The following is a 19,817-nucleotide window of genomic DNA, read 5'->3' as shown; positions in this document are numbered from 1 at the left end:
AAACCATGGTAATTTATCTTGTTTTTGTATTATTACAAGGGTAATTGTGCAACATTTTTCTCTATAATAACCATTTTAGTAAATGGATTGATTAAGAAATACTTACATCCGTGATATATTCATATATTTTAGCAGCAGATATTGTTTAATCTCTTAATCATTACAGCTGTTCTCTGAAATTCCAATAATACATTTTTACTGAAAACTGCAGAAAAAGGTTACTTACGTCTATTTATTTTCTGGATTGTGAAGATTAAATTTTCAAAGAACATCATACCAGGCAATTCATTAAAAAGTTAAATATTTCATAACAAAAATGCTTTTCCGGTATATCAGATTTTTGGTCAACACAGAAGAAATGTTGACATGAACTGTTTAAAGTGAAGTGTTAGAATAAATGTGAAAAATGGTAATGTAAATATTCATAAATTACTTAAAAGTGTCTAAAACACATTGGAATTTGAATAATTTGAGCACAATCATGGCTTTCTACAGCATGTACAAAACCAACATATTTAATAGATCATTACAATATGGGAAAGATGTTGTACAAGAGATAAAATAATCTAACAGTTGAATCTTCTTGCAAACTTAAATAATCATTTATTTTGAAGGGTTTGAATTCTTAACATTCCCATAGAAGAGTTATCCAATCCAGCTCCAGTGAGTGGCCTGGGAGGTGTTGTGTTCAGCAGAAACTCATCTGTTTGTGCTGCACACAACCCCTTGCTGGCCACTCACTGGAGAAACAGTTGGTTGGGCAGGGTAGAAAAAGTATCTTGAAACCATTAGTCTTTCCTGTGACAGCTTCACCCTCATCCACTTCTTACAAAACAGGACAGTCAGATCAGTCATAAATATCTGACTACCTCTGTAGGTCTATAGACAAATGACCTTTTCTTACCTGAATTGGTCCAATAATATTGGGGCTTGATTTATTAAAGAGTAAGCCTTCATTGCTGGCACTGTAAAGCTGGCTAAGCACAATTCAAATTCCTCAAAGCCCTAAGGAACATTGTCAGCCAAACAGCAGCTGCATCCAGTCAGATACAGCTACTATTCAGGTATTAGAAATATCTATAATAACTGCAGTGGGAGATTTGTCAGCACTGCATAGCACAAATCTAATAGATTTTCTTCATTCAGCCTTTAGCCTGAACAACAATTATCTACAATTGTAAGGCTAGCTTAATACTTAGCTGAAGTCAAAAACATGTCCTTCCCGTATTTATGAAAACATAAATCTGCTGCAATGTGAACATACACAACAAGTCACATGCGTAATTTGGTATGGACTCAAGCATACACAATTTTTCTAAGCCTCTTTGGCAATCTCCATTTATATTGCTGAATCCTCATCCTCTAGGATCATGTTATTTACGGCATTAAACATACATTTCATAAACTTAATGACACTTTGAAACTTGATGCTCAGTAATTAATTTTACTTTTATTTATAAAGTTAAGACTCACAAATGTCTTATTAAAATGAGTGTATGAAAAAAATTATGGATGTCTCAGAGAGCGTTAAAAGAAAAGTATGGCCAAAGCTTTTTAGCCATACTTCTCTTGTGGGTCACATGAATGCTGTTACTTTTGCTCTCCTGTGACCCAGAATCACATGACAGCGGCTATAGCCCCCTATCAGCTGACTTGACGATGCTGCTCCAGGCTTTGGAAAGATCTTGGCTATTTAGTTGGAATCCACCCAGCTGCCTAGTTGACAGCTGGCTCCACCTCTCTGCATGTGGCTGATAACCAGAGCCAACTGCAACCACCCTCTTCCTTGCCTGGTGCTCCCCTGAGCACTGGGGGAGCCGAGCAAACAGTAGGGCTGGCAGTCACTGCTTTCCACTCTGAGAAGACCGAGAGCTGAGCGATCAGAGGTCAGGTGATTGCTGAGTTCTTGGGACAGCTGCAGTATCACACCAAGCAGCATAGAGGTATGTAGACATTTATTTTATTGCAAACCCCAAGTTTCTCCTTTAACTGCTTCCCGACCACCATATGTATATACACATACTTGTCGATAAGCAGTGATGCCAGAATCATATCTGCAGGTGCAGTCATGATCCTGGTATAATTTTTTTCAGCCAGCAATGGGCTTTCATATAGAAGTAATCTGAGTGGCTCTACAGCCGCTTGATCACTTCCACCAGGATGCAGAAGGTGCCCTCCCCCAGCTGGTGCATTCAGGTGCATGCATACCCCCCCCCCGTGATGAATGAAACTGAAATGCAAACACTTCCACAGGTCCTGCATGGATATGTAAACAGTGATTACACCACGCATGTGTCATATTACTGCGAACATCAGAGTGAGTGCAATAATCCTAGCACCAGACCTCCTGTGTAACCTTAAACTGGTAACCTGTACAGGCTTTTACAGAGCCGCCTATGGTTAATTTAATGTAACATAGTTTGTCACCATTTAACAGCCGTATGCAATTTTAAAGATTGCATATCTATTCGATATCTAATTTACTGTGTTAGATATCTATTTACTTGGCATAACATAATCTTTTATATTTTACCAAACAATTGGGTCTTATATGATGCTTGTGTGCAATACAATTCATTATTGTGTATTCCTAAAAATTTGCTTTTGAGAAAAACCGCTTCGCAAATATCCTGTGATATAAAAAATTGCAACAACCACTATTTTATTCATCAGGACCTTTGCTTTCAGAAAATATTTAATGTTATAGAATTTTCTAGCAAAAAAACGCAGATTTTTACATGTATGTGGGAATTGTCATACTTAGCCTGGGTTTGAAGTGATTAAGAAGCCCATATTACTTTAATTCTGAAAAAATCTACCAAATTTTTAACAATCAGGGAAAAAAAAAGTCTGAACTGCTCATTGTTTTGAAATGTACCTGTTGACTACGTTATGTTATTCAAACTTCAGCAATAAGATTACAAATAAAAAATACCTTTAACCAGTTGTTGACCACCTTATAGCAGCTTTAAGGTCGCTCTGTGCAGAATCATGTATATATACGTGATTCTGCACTTTTGGGTAGGGGGCACGCCGCTTCTGCTGTGATTAATCATAGCAGAAGCCAATCAATGGGCACTGGCCAATGGATGACCACTGGCACCCACTGAATGGCGAGGAGACACACTGGATGGAGCACTGCATATATAAACAATGCAGAGCTCCATCCTGTCAGCGTGGATGTGCCAGATGTTGTTTCCCTGCGAAGCAGGGAATAAAATTCTAGCACATCCCTTAGTGTAAGCAAAAACAATGGTTATGCACATATTTAACCCTTTGATTGTCCTAGATGTTTAGTCTCTTCTCAGTCAGTTTCATTAGTACAGTGACAGTGCATAGTTTTAGCACTCATCACTGTATTAGTGTCTCTGGTTCCCACAAAGTGTCAAAAGTGTCAATTAGTGTCAGATTGTCTGCCACAATATCGCAGTCCCACTATATATTGCTGCCATTACTAGTATAAAAAAAATAAATTAAAATTCCATAGTTTATATTTTGTAGAAGCTATAACTTTTGCACAAAACAATCAGTATATGCTTATTGGGATTTTTTACCAAAAATATGTAGCAGAATACGTATTGGCCTAAATTTATGAAGAAATTTGTTTTTTTACAATTTTTATTGGGTATGTTTCATAGCGGAAATGAAAAAATATTGTTTTTTTATATTTGGTTATAGCACAAAAAATAAAAAACACAGTGGTGATCAAATACCACCAAACGAAAGCACTATTTGTGTAGGAAAAAATCACATACATTTTATTTATGTACAGCATTGCATGACTTTGCAATTGCCAGTTAAATGAATGCAGTGCCATATAGCAAAAAATGGCCTGGTCAAGAAGGGGAGTAAATCTTCCGGAGGTCAAATGGTTAACAGTTGAAAATAAATAAAACTGGTAAAAGGGAAACAAGATGCTCAGCAATACACCAAAATCTGCACTCCTGCTATCTGCATTTGTACATGAATGTACATCAGAAAGTACATAATTTCATGGTTTAGTAAAGGATCCACCATGGTTGAACATGCATTCAGAACCTAGGATGGAAAAAGCTGGAGTCCGATATGCACTGTCCTCATGCATATGCATAGTTCCCAAGGCTTTGCCATATCCATCTGACAGGAACAGTTTTAGTTCATAGGAGGAATGACAGCATGTGGATATGTGGCATTCTTAAAGCAGGAAAAGTTCTATACATGTGCGCATTAAGATCTTAGAAGCCAATTAGCCTGCTGTTGATTGAAATGCTCTTTTGTTAAGGGATGAAGAGGGGAAAAGCATTTAGTGCTGGTTCACATAAATGTGGATTAGATGCCATTTAAACCACATCCAATCCACATGGCATGTGAAAAACATTGCTTCCTCTGGTGCCTAGTCACATATATCTGATGAACTGGCTATGCGGATTCAGTGCGGTTTGAAAGAGTCATGTCTGATTTCTGAACAGTACGGTCCAGTTCAGGTGCGGATTACAGGCAATTGACTAACCGCATATGTGGGAACAGGATAATCCTAAAAGCTAATCCTGTCCTGAACTTGATGTAAACCTGATGTGAACCAGTGAGCAACTCCTGTATCAATTAGCTGTGAAACCTGAGCTTCAATCTGCACCGCACATGTGTAAATCCGCTCTTAGTGTTCCCTTTAGGGGAAGGCAGCAGTTCTATAAAGTTATATTTATATGTATATATACACTATATTGCCAATAATATTGGGACACCCCTCCAAATCATTGGATTCAGGTATTCCAATTACCTCCATGGCCCAGGTGTAAAAAAATCAAGCACCTAGGCATGCAAGCTGCTTCTACAAACATTTATGAAAGAATGGGTCGCTCTCAGGAGCTCAGTGAATTCAAGCGTGGCACTATGATAGGTTGCCACCTGTGCATCCATGAAATTTCCTTGCTACGAAATATTCCATGATCAACTGTTAGTGGTATTATAACAAAGTGGAAGCAACTAGATTGTAAGCTCCAAGGAGCAGGGCCCTCGAACCCCTCGTGTATTGTATTGAATTGTATTGTTACTGTACTGTCTCGTGTACTGTCTTCCATTATAATGTAGAGCGCTGAGCAAACCGTTGGCGTTATATAAATACTGTATAATAATAACTGGGAAAAACAGCTCCTCAGCCATGAAGTGGTAGGCCATGTAAAATGACAGAGCGGGGCCAGCACATGCTGAAGAGCACAGTGAGCAGAAGCAACCAACTCTCTGCAGAGCCAATAGCTAATGACCTTCAAACTTCCTGCGGCCTTCAGATTAGCGCAACAAAAGAGCATGGAGAGCTTCGTGGAATGTGTCTCCATGGCCAAACAGCTACTTCCAAGCCTTACATAACTAAGTGCAATGCAAAGAGTCAGATGCGGTGATGTAAAGCACGCCGCCACTGGACTCTAGAACAGCAGAGACATGTGATGAATGTGATGAAAGAGGGATGAATCACACTGCTCTGTCTGGCAACTTGTCTGGGTTTGGCAGTTGCCAGGAGAATGGTACTTGCCTGCCTGTACTGTGCCAAGTTGGGCTTGGCCCCTTAGTTCCTATTTTTAATGGATTTGAAAATAACATAAATTTAATAAACATATACTATATATATAAAAAAAATTTGTTATTTTTGCCCATCTATCTCCAAAACTCCTTTAAAAATATCATTACTTTAAATTTAGTTTCTTTTTAAATTTTATGTCCTTGTAAGTTGATTTGTCTGCCTTCCTTCTGTTGAAGTTAAATCTGTAAATAAGTAAATCATGCGGAGAATAATAATACCCACAAATCAAAGATTGAGCCTGAGCTCTGCAGTGCTCTGGACTGAAAAGAAGATTGCGATCAAGTTTTCAGTGTGGCTCATGTGCCCTCTCAGAGCTTTTCACTCTTTAATCCCAGCTGCTGCTTACTGAGTCATACCAGTGACATCTTTTTCACACTTAATACAATCCATAATAGTTTTCTCTGAACTTTCAGATTCATGTGCATTTAACCTGCTTGTCCCGCAATGGAAAGATACATTATTAAAGTGATAATCCCTGCAGAGGGTGAAGAATACTAACCAAATCAGAATACAAACATGTATTCTACTTCTAATATGTGTAGAAGATGTAGTTTACTATGGGCACTATGGAGGCCCAAAGCCTTCAGGAGCCAGAACTTAAACATTCAAAACCAGAGGTACACGGCTCGTGAGCAGCTTCCAGGATGGCTGCATTGTAGGCCTGCTCCTCAGCTGCCGATTTCTAGCCCTTGGGGGGGGGGGTCATCTGCCTTCCCTCCAGCCCCTCCTAGTCCCCTGTCCCCCAGTGCCGATGGGCAAGAAATCAGCGGCCGCCCACACCTCCAGCGCCCGGCAGGCTGCGCCAGAATTTGCGGCCTACCCACCGGAGGAAACATCTGAAGCTGCGGCCTCGATTTCGGGTCCACCGCCGGAGGGTTCCACGAGTTCGCGTCTTCCGCCGGAGGCCGCAACTGAAGCTCCGGCCTCGATTTCGGGTCCCCCACTGCTGCTACTGCGGGTGGGCCGGATCCCAAAGGCGATAACAACCTGGCATCAGAGGCATCCCTGCAGTCTCCCACTCCAGTTCTGAGAGATGCTGAGCTCCTGCGCCGCTTCAAGTCCATGCTGCAGTCGGAATTGTCCTCCGCTATCTCCAAGCTGGCAGACCATCTTTCTCGAGAAATTGGGGAGTTGGGCAATTGGACAATTGATCTCGAGGATAAAATGGACATTGTGGCCACGGTAATTGAAAGTCACGAACAGGATTTGTGTGACCTCAAGAAAGAATTAGCGGACGTGCTGCTCCGGCTTGAGGATTTCGAAAACCGTTCCCGCCGCGGCAATTTGAAATTAAGAGGTATCCCAGAAATGGTCACAGATCTCACCTCCACTGCTACTGCTCTTTTTCAGGAGCTGACACCATTCCCATTGACCGGCTCGAATTTGACCGCATACACCGTGCATTGGGCCCCAGACAACAGGATGGGCCCCCGAGGGACATTATCATCAAGTTCACTTACTATTGCACTAAGGAAACTATCCTCTTGGTGGCCAGAAACAACCCAGACCTCAGATTCCAGTGGTATTACTACCAGCTCTTCGCGGACCTCTCCCAGACCACTCTTCAGAGGTGCCGCCAGTTGAAGCCCTTCACTTCGGTCCTGGTGAACCGTAGAATTAAATAAGCCTGGGGCTTTCAGTTCCGCCTCACCTTCAACTACCATGGCCGCAGTCACTCTGTTGCCACGCCGGAGGAGGCTCACTCTCTCCTGGAATCTTTACACCTTCTTTCGCTGGAAGCCGCTACTCAGAGCCCAGCTCATTCATTCGGATGCCCAGCGAGGCCACTTCCTCTGGGTTGCCTCTGGGAGTGGTCTTCCAACAGGAAGAGGGCCCTCCCTCAGACCCCTCTACGATCAAGTCAGTCCTGCGGTCCTGCCAGTTCTCCGGGCTGAAGATGTATCTTGGATCTCCCAAGTTGTGTTTCACCCTTGGACTTTCGTGACTGGACCGTGAGTTTGGCCCTTCGGGCTTTTCCAGTTTGTTCGCGTTCCAGGTTGGGCCTGATCTGGCCTGTTCCCTTGGCTTCCATCCCTGAGTGGGGAGCGGGTCTCCTCCTGGACTTAAGGATTATGACTTTTTGCTGTTGTGGCCTACCATGGGTTCGGGTAACGTTGTTTGCTTTCCCGTTGGTGGAATGGGGTGATGGTTCATTCGGGTTCCAGGGTGGGAGGTTGGCCTAGTAGGCCTGGTTTGGGTGTCGGTCCTACTGGGAGGTGGGTGGGGGACCACTTGGGCTGTGTTGTGGGGTACCACGGAAGCCTGTAGTCATCCTCCTGGAGAGGGTTGGCCCCCAAGTTTAGCTGGGTTTCTATGGGGAGGTTATCGTGGATGTTCTCACTTCCGGGACTCATATTTTATTACTTTGGTACCCCGTTATATTGTGTTTATTGCCTTTTTGCTACCTGAGGGCTTATGTTTTTGATGTTTTCATTTGCAGCCATGTGTCCGGAGGTAGAGCCACCCCCAACTGGTATCCTTCAAGTGTAGGAGGATGCATGTCACCATTGGCGTGACACGATTGTGCTGTTGTATATACTTCTTGTGTCATTTTCTTTTTTTCTTTTCTTGTTTTCTTTTCTTCTCTGGTTTTTCTGTTTTTGTTTTATGTAGGGTTTCGGGACGCCACAGTCCGATCGCCATTGGTAGTGGAAATTGTTGGCCGACTTATGCTTTTTCTGCTGAGCGTGCTGTACTGATAACGCCATGGCCTCACCCCTTTTGAAAGTACACTCACAAAATGTTCAAGGCTTCAATTCGCCTCAGAAGCGGGCTAAAGTTTTTCATCACCTCAAATCGCAACAAATCGACATGGTATGTTTACAGGAGACCAGGTTTTCTCAGTCCTCCGCTCCATGGTATCTTTCGCCTCATTATCCCACTTTTTACACGGCCTCGGCTCCTGAGAAACACCGGGGTATACTGATAGCTTTCAAACGCAAGTATTTGCTTCTGCAGGGCACCCTCTGGTACCAGTAGGTTAGTAGTAAGCGTGCCCAATTGCTTTCAGCATGAATTCTTTTCTCATCTTTGCACCATTGTTTCCTAACGCTCCAAGGGTCTTCTTTTGGGAGATTCAAATGTTACATTGGATTCCACAATGGATAGGCGCTATGCCCAAGGGGCGGCCCCTTCTCACGACTTAGTGCTAGAGGAACGTATGCGCTCTCTCTTGCAGACGGACGTCTGGAGGGAACTTCACCCAATTGAGTGTAACTTTACATTCTATTCCAATCCTCATGACAGTTTTTGTAGAATTTACCATATATTCATGCATGTCCAGCAGCATCCCTTGGTCAGGCGGATAGCTATTCCCTCCTCGCCCTGGTCAGACCATGATCCCCTGGTACTCCTCCTTGCCCTCTCTGGGTCGGTACGGCGCCCCTTTCACGGGTGCATTAATGATTCTCTATTGACCACTCAGGTTACCTGCCAACAAATAGAATCTTTCTTACGCACATACTTCATGGAAAACTTGTGATCTGTCTCTTCGGCAGTGCCCCTGTGGGAGGCGCATAAAGCCACAGTGCGGGGTCATGTTATACAGCTGGCAGCAGTTCGGAAGCGGGAGCGGGAGCGTCAACTTTTGGAGCTTCATTCTCTACTGGTCTCTGCAGATGCTCATTGGAAGTCATTTCCATCCGCGGCCCATAAACATGCACGGGACGCTCTGGCGGCAGAGTTGGACCTACTTGCCTTTTCGGAGGCGGAACGGGCCTTGCGTTGGACCAAACACAAATTTTATTCCTGTGCTAATAAGCCGGGTCCGATGCTGGCCAGAAAACTCAATTCTGTGGGGAAACCCCATAAATAGATCCGATTGCGACTTCCAGCGGGTGGCTGTACTTCTAATCCCCAGCAGATTGTCTCCCGTGTCGCAGACTTCCTTTTGCGCCTTTACGCTAAACCAGATCCCTTCCCTGTGGCTCAGGCAGAGGCATTCTTTCAAGATCTTCGACTTCCTGGATTATCCGAGGCAGCGCAGATGGCCCTCAACGCCGGTGTCACCGTATCGGAATTGCTCCAAGCTATCAAATCTCTATGGGCCATCGCGGCCCCAGGTCCCGACGGCTTCTCCCGTCTCTATTATAAGAAATTTTGCAATCCTGTTAGCACCCTTCTTGGCTGACTATTTTAACCACAAGCCTACAGGGCACTTATACCCCCTTCCTGCCCAGGCCAATTTCCAGCTTTTAGCGCTGTCGCACTTTGAATGACAATTGCGCGGTCATGCAACACTGTACCCATATGAAATTTTTCTAATTTTTTTGTGACAGATAGAGCTTTCTTTTGGTGGTATTTAATCACCTCTAGGTTTTTTTTTTCCTAAACAAACCAAAACCTGTCCCTGGCACTCTTTGCCCTGGCGCTTGAGCTGCTGGCTTTAGCGCTCCAGACTGATTGTAATGTATCGGGGGTTCCATACGCGGGACAGGAGTTCAAATTGAACCTATTTGCAGACAATGCCCTCTTGACTCTCACTAATCCCCTGACGACGCTTCCAAATTTGCAACAGGTTCTTGAGCGCTTCTCCTTGATTTCGGGTCTCCATATTAATTTGGATAAGACTGTCACCCTCAATATTACTTTGGCCTCAGATTTGGTTTCACGCCTACAGTCCCACTTCCCTTACAAATGGGCTTCCTCTTCTCTTGAATACTTAGGCATTCGCTTGACCCCCACCTATAACTCGTTTGCTGCAAATTATTATTTATTGCTTCGCTCTGTGTTCTCTCTTATGCATTCTTGGCAATTTCCGCACCTGTCTTGGGTAGGACGGGTTAATTCAGTGAAAATGACCATCTTGCCAAAATTGTAAACTAAAAAACTATTTTCGCACCCTCCCAGTGCGGGTTCCTCCTCATTTTCTTCGGTTGATTCAGGCGAAGATTATGCGTTTTATCTGGGCCGATAAGTGCCCCACAGTCTCCAGAAATACACTTTTTGTTCATAGACCCAAGGTTGGTCTTGAGGTGCCTAATGTAACTAAGTATTATCAGGTGAGCCAGATTGCCCTGTTGTCTATGTTGCACACTTCCTAAGACATTCCTCTCTGGGTCCCTGGGAACTACCTAATTGTGCCCCTATTGCGACATTGACGCTTCTATGGCTTCCTCCTGCCCTGCGTCCTATGGCACTGAGTCCGATTTTGCTCCATGGCTTACAAGTGTGGGACTCGGTACGTTACTCCAGTGGCCTGATGTCACCTTTCTTGCCTTTGCTCCCAATTACTAACAACCCTCTCTTCCCACTGGGTTTAGATCAACCAAGGGCGTTTTCTTGGTGGGTGGCCAATGGTTTTTTTGCAGGTGCGACACTTTTTGACTTCTCGGTCCTTCCCTACCTGGAACTCTCTTCGGTAGTCACGGGATGTCCCTCCAGTGGAATTTTTTCATAAACTTAAATTGCGGCATTGGCTGATCACACTGTGGGGCACTTCTGCTTTGCCATATGAGAAATCTGTGTTGCAACACTGGGCAGAACTATCAACCTTGAAAGGGATCTTCTGCTTTCTGTGCAGGTAGCTAATGGGGTTGATGTGGAGGGCGGACAGGCTAATCAGGATTATCAGGTAGGAAGATAGGTTACTGTAATGAGAGGGAGTGGTAGGGGCTCACAGCAAAGGAAGGCTGGCCCTGGGTTTGAGCACCCAAACAGATTTGCTAAGTTGGGTGAAGATGTGGGGGTGGCAAGCTCAGGGGTGGCAGCCATGGATGTCACTGCTTTCCCTAACAGCCGGGAGGGCAGATCATCTGGGAGGGGTGGTGAGGGTAGTGCAGGAAGGCCTAGACAGCTGGTGGTAGGGGATTCTATGATCAGAAGGACTAATAGAATAATTTGTCACCAGGATTGCCTCTACCGAATGGTTTGCTGTCTCCCTGGTGCCAGGGTTCGGCATGTGGTGAACCGGGTTGATAAATTACTGGGAGGAGCTGGGCATGTCTTGGTTCATGTTGGAACCAATGACAGAATACATGGAAGGTGGAGGCTGCTTAAGAATCAATTTAAAGAACTAGGCTGCAAGTTGAAGGGAAGAACCTCCAAGGTGATATTCTCTGAAATATTACCTGTGACATGCGCAACTCAGGAAAGACAGGCGGAGATTAGAGAACTCAATGCATGGCTGAAGACCTGGTGTAAGAGGGAAGGATTTGGGTTTCTAGAGCACTGGGCTGACTTTTCATTGGGGTGCAGCCTATATGCTAGAGATGGTCTGCACCTAAATGGAAGGGGGTCCGCTGTGCTGGGGGAGAGGTTTATGGGAAGGCTGGAGGAGTATTTAAACTAGGATCGAGGGGGGAGGGAGAATTAGATTATAACGGGGTTGGGCCATTAATATTCCTGGCTATGTTATCTTTCGGGAGAGGCAGAGTAAATAGGAAAGATGGTGGTGTTTGTCTCTATCTGAGAAGTGATCTCTGAGTGAGTGTGAAAGAGAACCTAGTTGATGGAGAGTGTGATGAGGCTGAAGTATTATGGGTGGAACTGCACATGGGGGTGCGTGCTACAAAGGTAATCACTGGAGTTTGTTATAAGCCTCCCGGTGTTAATGAGGAGACTCAGCTCAAAACAGGTAAAGGGCAAAAATTTTTAAACCTACTACAGGACAATTTTATGGTATAGTTCATAGAGGCCCCTACTAGGAATGATGCTCTGCTGGACCTGGTAATCTCAAACCATGCAGCGCTTATTACGAATGTCCATATAAAAGAACATCTGGGTAACAGTGACCATAACATGATTCCACGTTATTGTTAGCTTTAAACAGCAAGCACATACAAGAAAAATAAAAACGCTCAATTTCAAGAGAGGTAATTTTCCAAGGCTGAGAGCTGCTCTCCAAGACTTAGACTGGGAGGAAATGTTGGCATTGATGAACACAACACAGAAATGGGAGTTCTTCAAAAAGACTATGTGAACACACTGCAAAATATATTCCCATGGGCAACAAATTTAAAAGGATAATAAGAAAAGAGCTTTTATTAAATATAAAAATTAAGGAATGTTATCATCATTTAAACATTACAAAGAATATAACAGAATATGCAAAAAGGAAACAAAGGCCTCAAAAATTGAAAACGAACGACAGATTGCAAAAGATAGCAGGACCTACCCCAAAAATTTTTTCAAATGTATTAATAGTAAAAAGGTTTGGTCCGAGCATGTAGGCCCTTTACAAAATAATCTAGGGTGGGTGACTGGGGACAAAGAGAAGGCAAATTTATTTAATACCTTCTTCAGCTCTGTGCATACAAAGGAGCATGGGGGAGCTCTTGTCCATAATGGCCATGGTATTTACACAGCTCCAGATGATCCACATTGGCTCACAACTGATATGATCCAAAAATATTTAGACAGTATAAAGTTGAATAAAGCACCTGGACTGGATGGCATACACCCATGGGTCCTTAAAGAATTGAGCTCTGTCATTTCAAAGCCATTGTTTCTAATTTTTAGGGACTGTTTAATGACTGGCATAGTACCACTGGATTGGCGCAAGGCCAATGTGGTGCCAATATTTAAAAAGCGGTCAAAATCTTTACCAAGTAATCATAGCCCTGTTAGTTTAACTACTATAGTTGGGAAGATACTGGAGAGTTTAATAAAAGACCACATAGATGAGTTCTTGCTGGAAAAAAATATTTTAAGCAAAAGACATCATGAATTCATGAAAGACAGAATTTATCAAACAAATCTGATTTCTTTTTATGAGGGGGTGAGCAAAACCTTGGAGAGAGGGGTGGCGGTGGCCGTGGTATACTTGGAATTTGCAAAAGCGTTTGACACAGTTCCCCACACACGGTTAATGTGTAAGGTAAAGTCTACGGGCTTGGAAAAATCCGTATGTAAATGGATAGAAAACTGGCTAAAAGATCATATTCAGAGAGTAGTGGTTAATGATTCATACTCTGAATGGTCTGGGGTCATCAGTGGTGTACCCCAGGGTTCAGTGTTGGGACCCTTACTTTTTAATATATTTATAAACGATATAGTGTCTGAGATTAAAAATCCCATTTCAGTCTTTGCAGATGACACCAAACTGTGCAGTGGAATAACGTCCTTACAGGATGTCTTTAATTTACAAGCCGACCTCAATGCTCTGTTTAATTGGGCAACTATGTGGCAAATGAGATTTAATGTTGATAAATGTAAGGTTATGCACTTGGGGGTTAAGAATATGCATGTATCATACATACTAGGGGGAGTACAACTGGGGGAATCAATGGTGGAGAAGGATCTGGGGGTTTTGGTAGATCACAAGCTTAACCCCTTCCTGCCGGCGCCTCCCGGCCCTTTAAGAGTTTCAGACGCCGGGAGGCGGGGCAGGTGGGGCGAGGTTTAGGAATCATGTGACCGCCGTGACGAGTCATCACGGCGGTCACATGATCGGGAAAGGTCCCGATCGAAAGAGCGGACCGGGACCTTTCCGTGAGCACCACACATGTGTGCTGGGCACGCGCTCTCAGCACATATGTTTTTTGCTACATGAATGCAAATGTGCGGCCGCTCGGTGTCTAGGCCCAGACTCTGGGGGGCGGCACATGTGTGTGCGGCAGGTGCAAAGGGGTTAATAATGGCATGCAATGCCAAGCTGCAGTTTCTAAAGTGAGCAAAATCCTCTCTTGTATTAAAAGAGGTATAGACTCCAGAGAGAGATATCATATTACCCCGGTACTAATCATTAGTATCACCTCATCTGGAATATGCAGTTCAGTTTTGGGCACCAATTCACAAAAAGAACAATGAGGAACATGAGAGAGTACAGAGAAGGGCAACCAAACTGATAAGAGGCATGGAGGAGCTCAGCTATGAGGAAATATTAGAGGAACTGAATTTACTCTCTCTTGAGAAGAGGAGATTAAGGGGGGATATGATCAACATGTATAAATACATCAGTGGTTCATATAGTGAACTCGGTGTAGAGCTATTCACCCTGAGGTCATCACAGAGGACAAGGGGGGCACTCTTTACATCTGGAGGAAAATAAATTTAATCTCCAAACATGGAAAGGTTTTTTCACAGTGAGAGCTGTGAAAATGTGAAATAAACTCCCTCAAGAGTTGGTTCTGGCCAGCTCAGTGGATTGCTTAACCTCCCTGGCGGTATGATTATTTCAGATCTTTGGTGCTGAAAGCGGTACCATTATTTTCATGGAAATTTGGCGTTTTATATTGTAGGCCTGTAATTCTTAGGAATAACTCACTGAAATCTGTCCGAACAAGAGTCTAGTAAACATCCCGGGTATGATAAAACTTGAAACACGAAATCATAAATTATAATTTAATAAATAATCATAAAAAATAATAATATAATAATAATAATAAATTTAATTCAATAATATAATGAAACCAAAAACACTGAAATTTGAAATATAGCGCCAAGTTCGCTCATTACTGAGCAAAGTCGCAAAATCGTTTTCAGTGTCTGATGACGAATTTCCCCACGAATCATTATCACTCAATTCTGCAAGTGGTTCTGATTTACCATTGCTATTCTCTAGCTGGTCTAAAACCGCTTTTGACCTAAAGGGATGCTTTTTGGACCCCATGGGAGTTTCTCAGTTTTCAGGCAATAAGAACAGTAAAAATGCAAGCAGGGCACAGGATAAAGCACTCGGGACAAAATGTATGTGAAATGGTTTGATACAGGAATGTTTTACTATGTGATTTTAGTGATTTTAGTGAATGTCACTTTTTGTCATTTTCAAATTTCCCGCCGTTCAGTCCCCGTACTTCCTGACGTCGCAGGGGATGGAACCCAGAAGACGGATGCCAGCATCCGCCGGAGGACATTGCAGGGGACACTGCAGGAGGGACATCGCGGGAGCGCAGGACAAGGTAAGTGACCGAGGGATCGTGGAGCAGCAATGCATGATATTCCCGAGTGTAGCTCAGGGTTACTGCTTGTGGTACTGAAACTTTACCCCGAGCTACACTCAGGAATACCACCAGGAAGGTTAAAAAAAGGCCTGGATTCTTTCTTAGATACACAGAATACAACTGGATACTAACATTTATAGGTGAAGTTGATCCAGGGAATATCCGATTTGCCTCTCGGGGGATCAGGAAGGAATTTTTTTTCCAGCAGGTGCAAATTGGATCGGGTTTTTTTTTTTATTTCCCTTCTTTATGCAGCTTTGAACAGACGCACGATGCATACGTCTCTTTCATATGTTGTTCAGTGGGAGCACGACCTGGGGGCAGTCATGGATCTGGAGGACTGGAATAGGGCCTGGTCGCTTATAGCTAAATGTTCATTTAATATGACCACGCTGGAGGCGGCATACAAAGTATTGTTTCGTTGGTATTGGGTTCCGGCTCGTTCGGCCCAGGCGAACCTTGCCTGCAGTGATCGATGCTTTTAGGGTTGTGGCCATCATGGTGATGTATTGCATATCTGGTGGTCATGCCTGAGACTGTTTCGTTTTTGGTCTCGTGTGTTTGCCTCCTTTTCACCTTGTTCCATCTCTCCATACGCCGGAATGCTCGGTATGCTTTGCTTCATTGTCCCATACCGGGCATCTTGGCTCATCAGCAGAAGTTGGCTTCCTATTTGTTTTTGTCGGCCACTAGAACAATTGCTCAGCCCTCTTCAGGGGGTGCGGGACCGTATGACCACTGTGATGCTCAATAAACAGATGTCGAGTATCTGCAACAACTCCCCACGTAAATTCTTGAAAATATGGTAGCCGTGGTTGCCATATGCCTTTCCCACGCTCCCCCGGCTAGTCTGGGGATCTGATGTTGTTTGGTATTGGTGTTCTCGGACCCCTGCTCTTGGTTTTGTTATCTTTTTTTCTTTTGTACTCCTCCTTCCTTTTCTTTTTCTGTTTGTTTTTGGTGTGGCAGTGGATATCTGCCTTTAGTTTGAGTTACTGTTGGTGTTATACTAATGTTTTTGTCATTTAAGTGCCATTGATAGCCCCTGCGTGAGCGCACCTTTTGCTCTGTTGGCGTTAGAGCACTGTTTTTTGTAATTTTTTATGTGCAATTGATAGCCTCTGCATGGGCATGATTTGTTGCTCCTGCGATAAACTGTTTAAAATGAATAAAAACCATTGAAATACAAAACCAGAGATACACTTATGACAAAGATGCTTGGACTAGAGTTAGGATGGTGAACTTTATCCCACTGTCCCCTAATAATGAGGTCCAATGCAAGACTTAGTCAAGGACAGGCACATTTAAGGATAATTCAAAGTGATAGTAAACCCTTACATATACTCAGTTAACTGACTGGCCTCAGGTGATACACATAGATTAAACAATCCTCCTACATAAATTATACCTGTTTATCTGCAGTCTTCTCTTCCCTACATCCATTTAAAGTGAAGAACTTATACAGCATTTCTGAGCTTCCAGAGGAAGGGGGGCAGAGATCTGATGACACACACTGCACAGCTCAGTGTTGTCTGAGACTTGAGTGGAAGGAAGGGACACACTCATTTCTACACAATCTCCTAGTGAAACATGCACAGCTGAGGCTGTAAATCACCTTCTCTGTACTGGAGGCTTCATCCCCCGACCCCCTCGATCCCTTGGAGTTGGCACAACCTCTCAGAGATTACTAAGGAACGAGACTGCAGACAAAAATTACACTCAGTGCTTTGTTTCGAGGCAAATACACACTATAGAGGGATATGTTTTGTTCATTTTTCATGTCAGGTTTACAACTATTTCAGCAGGCAAGAACAAGTGCTTCCAAAGCTGGATTTGCTCATTTACACACAGAGAATACCTAGATAAATGCATGTGTGCCAGTTCATTGGTAATCACTTGGGACATAATTGTAGGCCCTAGCACTGCAAACATCTTCCTTGCCTGTTTTTCTCAGGGAAACATATGCCCTTCACTGGTTAGATCTAAGGGCTTGGGTTATGTTTCAGACTTCTCTTATATTTATTTCATTATGGTGGCCATGCATGGCCAATTACAGCCTTTACATAAAAAATAGTTTTAGGTTGTAATGAGACACAAGTAGAGGTCCAGGGTCTCAGTATCACACAAAACCAATTTAATTTGCTTCACAAATTATAATATAATCACTTCACAGTGGAGCAACTCTCACTCTAAGGAGAAACACTGCTTAAATTTATTATAATTTTGTCAAGAGTAAAATATACACATTTAATGTTAAAGACCACCAGTATAGCCATCCTGTTCCTGACACCAACGGATGCCAAGTTAGAAGCAATACTGCAAGAGGTTCAGGATGGCAAGGAGCATGCATATACTGCAGAATAAAAAAATAAAGATTATGAAACAGCATAAACATGGAATCTTCCCAGCATGTTAATGAGGCTCAGTCAGGGTAAGTCTATAAGACTCTAAAGCAGCAGTTCTCAACCTGTGGGTCGCGACCCCTTTGGGGGTCGAACGACCCTTTCACAGGGGTCGCCTAAGACCATCGGAAAACACATATTTCCAATGGTCTTAGGAACTGAGACACCGCTGTCAAGACACGTGTCAATCACACCTGGGCACGCCCCCCTCTCCGGGTAGGGGGATTTAACTCCCTCTGCCTTCGCTGATTGGTAGACCGGTCCGTCCCTGATTGGTCGGGTTTTGTGCCGGAACGCGCGCAGCTGTTTGAAGCGGAGGATTTGTGCAGGGATCTTCCACCGCTCCGATCATTCCGAGTTTCCCGCCCTGAATAACCCAACCAACCGTCCCCATGAACTGCCTGAACGTGGCCGATGTCATGCCCGGATCATCCAACAAGATCGGGGCAGATCCAGGTTAGTGCCTACCCCATCGTACAGTGGGAGGGGCTCTCATTGTACCCCGCCCCAGATAAATTATTATGGGGGGCAGATATATAATTTATGGGGGTGATACATTATTATAGAGGGGGAGAAGGGCAGACAAACTATCATTTGGGGGGGGGCATTTTTATAGGGATGAGGGGCAGATTATTTGGGGGGGTAATCATTATTGGGGGCAGATGTATTTTTATGGGGGTGATAGATCATTATAGAGGAGGGGGCTAATCATCATTATTGGGGACAGATGTATTTTTATGGGGGTGATAGGTCATTATAGAGGGGGGTGGGGTAATTATTAGGGGGCAGATTTATTTTGATGGGGGTGATAGGTCATTATAGAGGGGAGTGGGGTAATCATCATTATTGGAGGCAGATGTATTTTTAGGGGGGCGATAAAAATATTTCACAATATATAATTACATATTGTTTTTGTGATTAATCACTATGCTTTAATTATGTTCAATTTATAACAATGAAAATATATCCTGCATATCAGATATTTACATGACGATTCATAATAATAGCAAAATTACAGTTATGAAGTAGCAACGAAAATAATTTTATGGTTGGGGGTCACCACAACATGAGGAACTGTATTAAAGGGTCGCGGCATTAGGAAGGTTGAGAACCAGTGCTCTAAAGCAACAGAAATCAGACAGATAATCACTATTTCAGTAAAACAGTTTAGAACACAAGGCTGAAGGACAAAGACCCATCTCACTGAAACTGAACAACTAGAGAGGCTCCCTACAGTAGCCCATAGTACAGTTCTGGAGAACTGTACTATTAGACTTCTCCCTGCATGCCAGTTCTGACAGTAGAGGGCTGCTTACCTGGATGAAGATGACTTGCCCAGCTACCCCTTCCACATCAGGTGTGGCCCTTTTGGGCTGCTAACAGAGGGAAGCAGAAAAACCTATTTTCCCTGGGAATGTCCAATAACCCAAGTAGTTGTCACAAATAGAGTTAACACCTACATCTGAGCAGCTACACCGGAACAACTAGGCACCTGAACTAACATTCCGTTGACATTTAATAATGTTTTATTTCACTACAGGTACACTTTAATGTGTATTTCAGCTAATTCTTCTAGCTTTCACTCAGTACAGACAGTTTATTCTCCAAATTTATTATCAATATACACCCATTACTTTTCTTTATCGGCCAAGGAAGAAGCTAGAACTGCTTATTGTAGCCATTTTTACATTCTAAAAGTACAGTGTAAATCACACATATGCAGCGGGGAGACCTATCAACAGCACAATCTTGAATAAGAATCAGTGTTTCTTTAGTGACTAATGCTATAAAGACAGGTTTATCGCTCCATGACTCTTACCAGAAATGCAAGGTCCTCTTGCTACTACCGATAAATGTTTCTGCTGTTTGCAGGCAGATCTCCTTAGGAAGCATTCGTTTTGGTAAGTGTCTCCATTTGATCCACAAACTGGTATGTAATTTGTGCCACACTGCAAGATAACAATAACAGGCATCTAATAA

At 43.4% G+C, this 19,817-nt stretch overlaps 1 protein-coding gene across 2 annotated transcripts in view; it reads right to left on the bottom strand.

The window, feature by feature from the left end:
• The window catches only part of TMEFF1 (transmembrane protein with EGF like and two follistatin like domains 1), a 295,872-nt gene that overhangs the window by 121,119 nt on the left and 154,936 nt on the right, over positions 1 to 19,817 (bottom strand). For both annotated transcript variants that reach the window (XM_089689044.1, XM_089689043.1), the window contains exon 3: positions 19,657 to 19,786. In XM_089689044.1, the coding sequence (XP_089545170.1) occupies positions 19,657 to 19,786 (130 nt within the window). The remainder of the gene's footprint in view (positions 1 to 19,656; positions 19,787 to 19,817) is intronic.

Source organism: Staurois parvus, unplaced genomic scaffold (assembly GCF_062004578.1).
Source record: "Staurois parvus isolate SC_StPar_1 unplaced genomic scaffold, SC_StPar_1.0 ptg000468l, whole genome shotgun sequence".
NCBI lineage: Eukaryota > Metazoa > Chordata > Amphibia > Anura > Ranidae > Staurois > Staurois parvus.
This window is presented reverse-complemented; position numbering and strand designations above follow the sequence as displayed.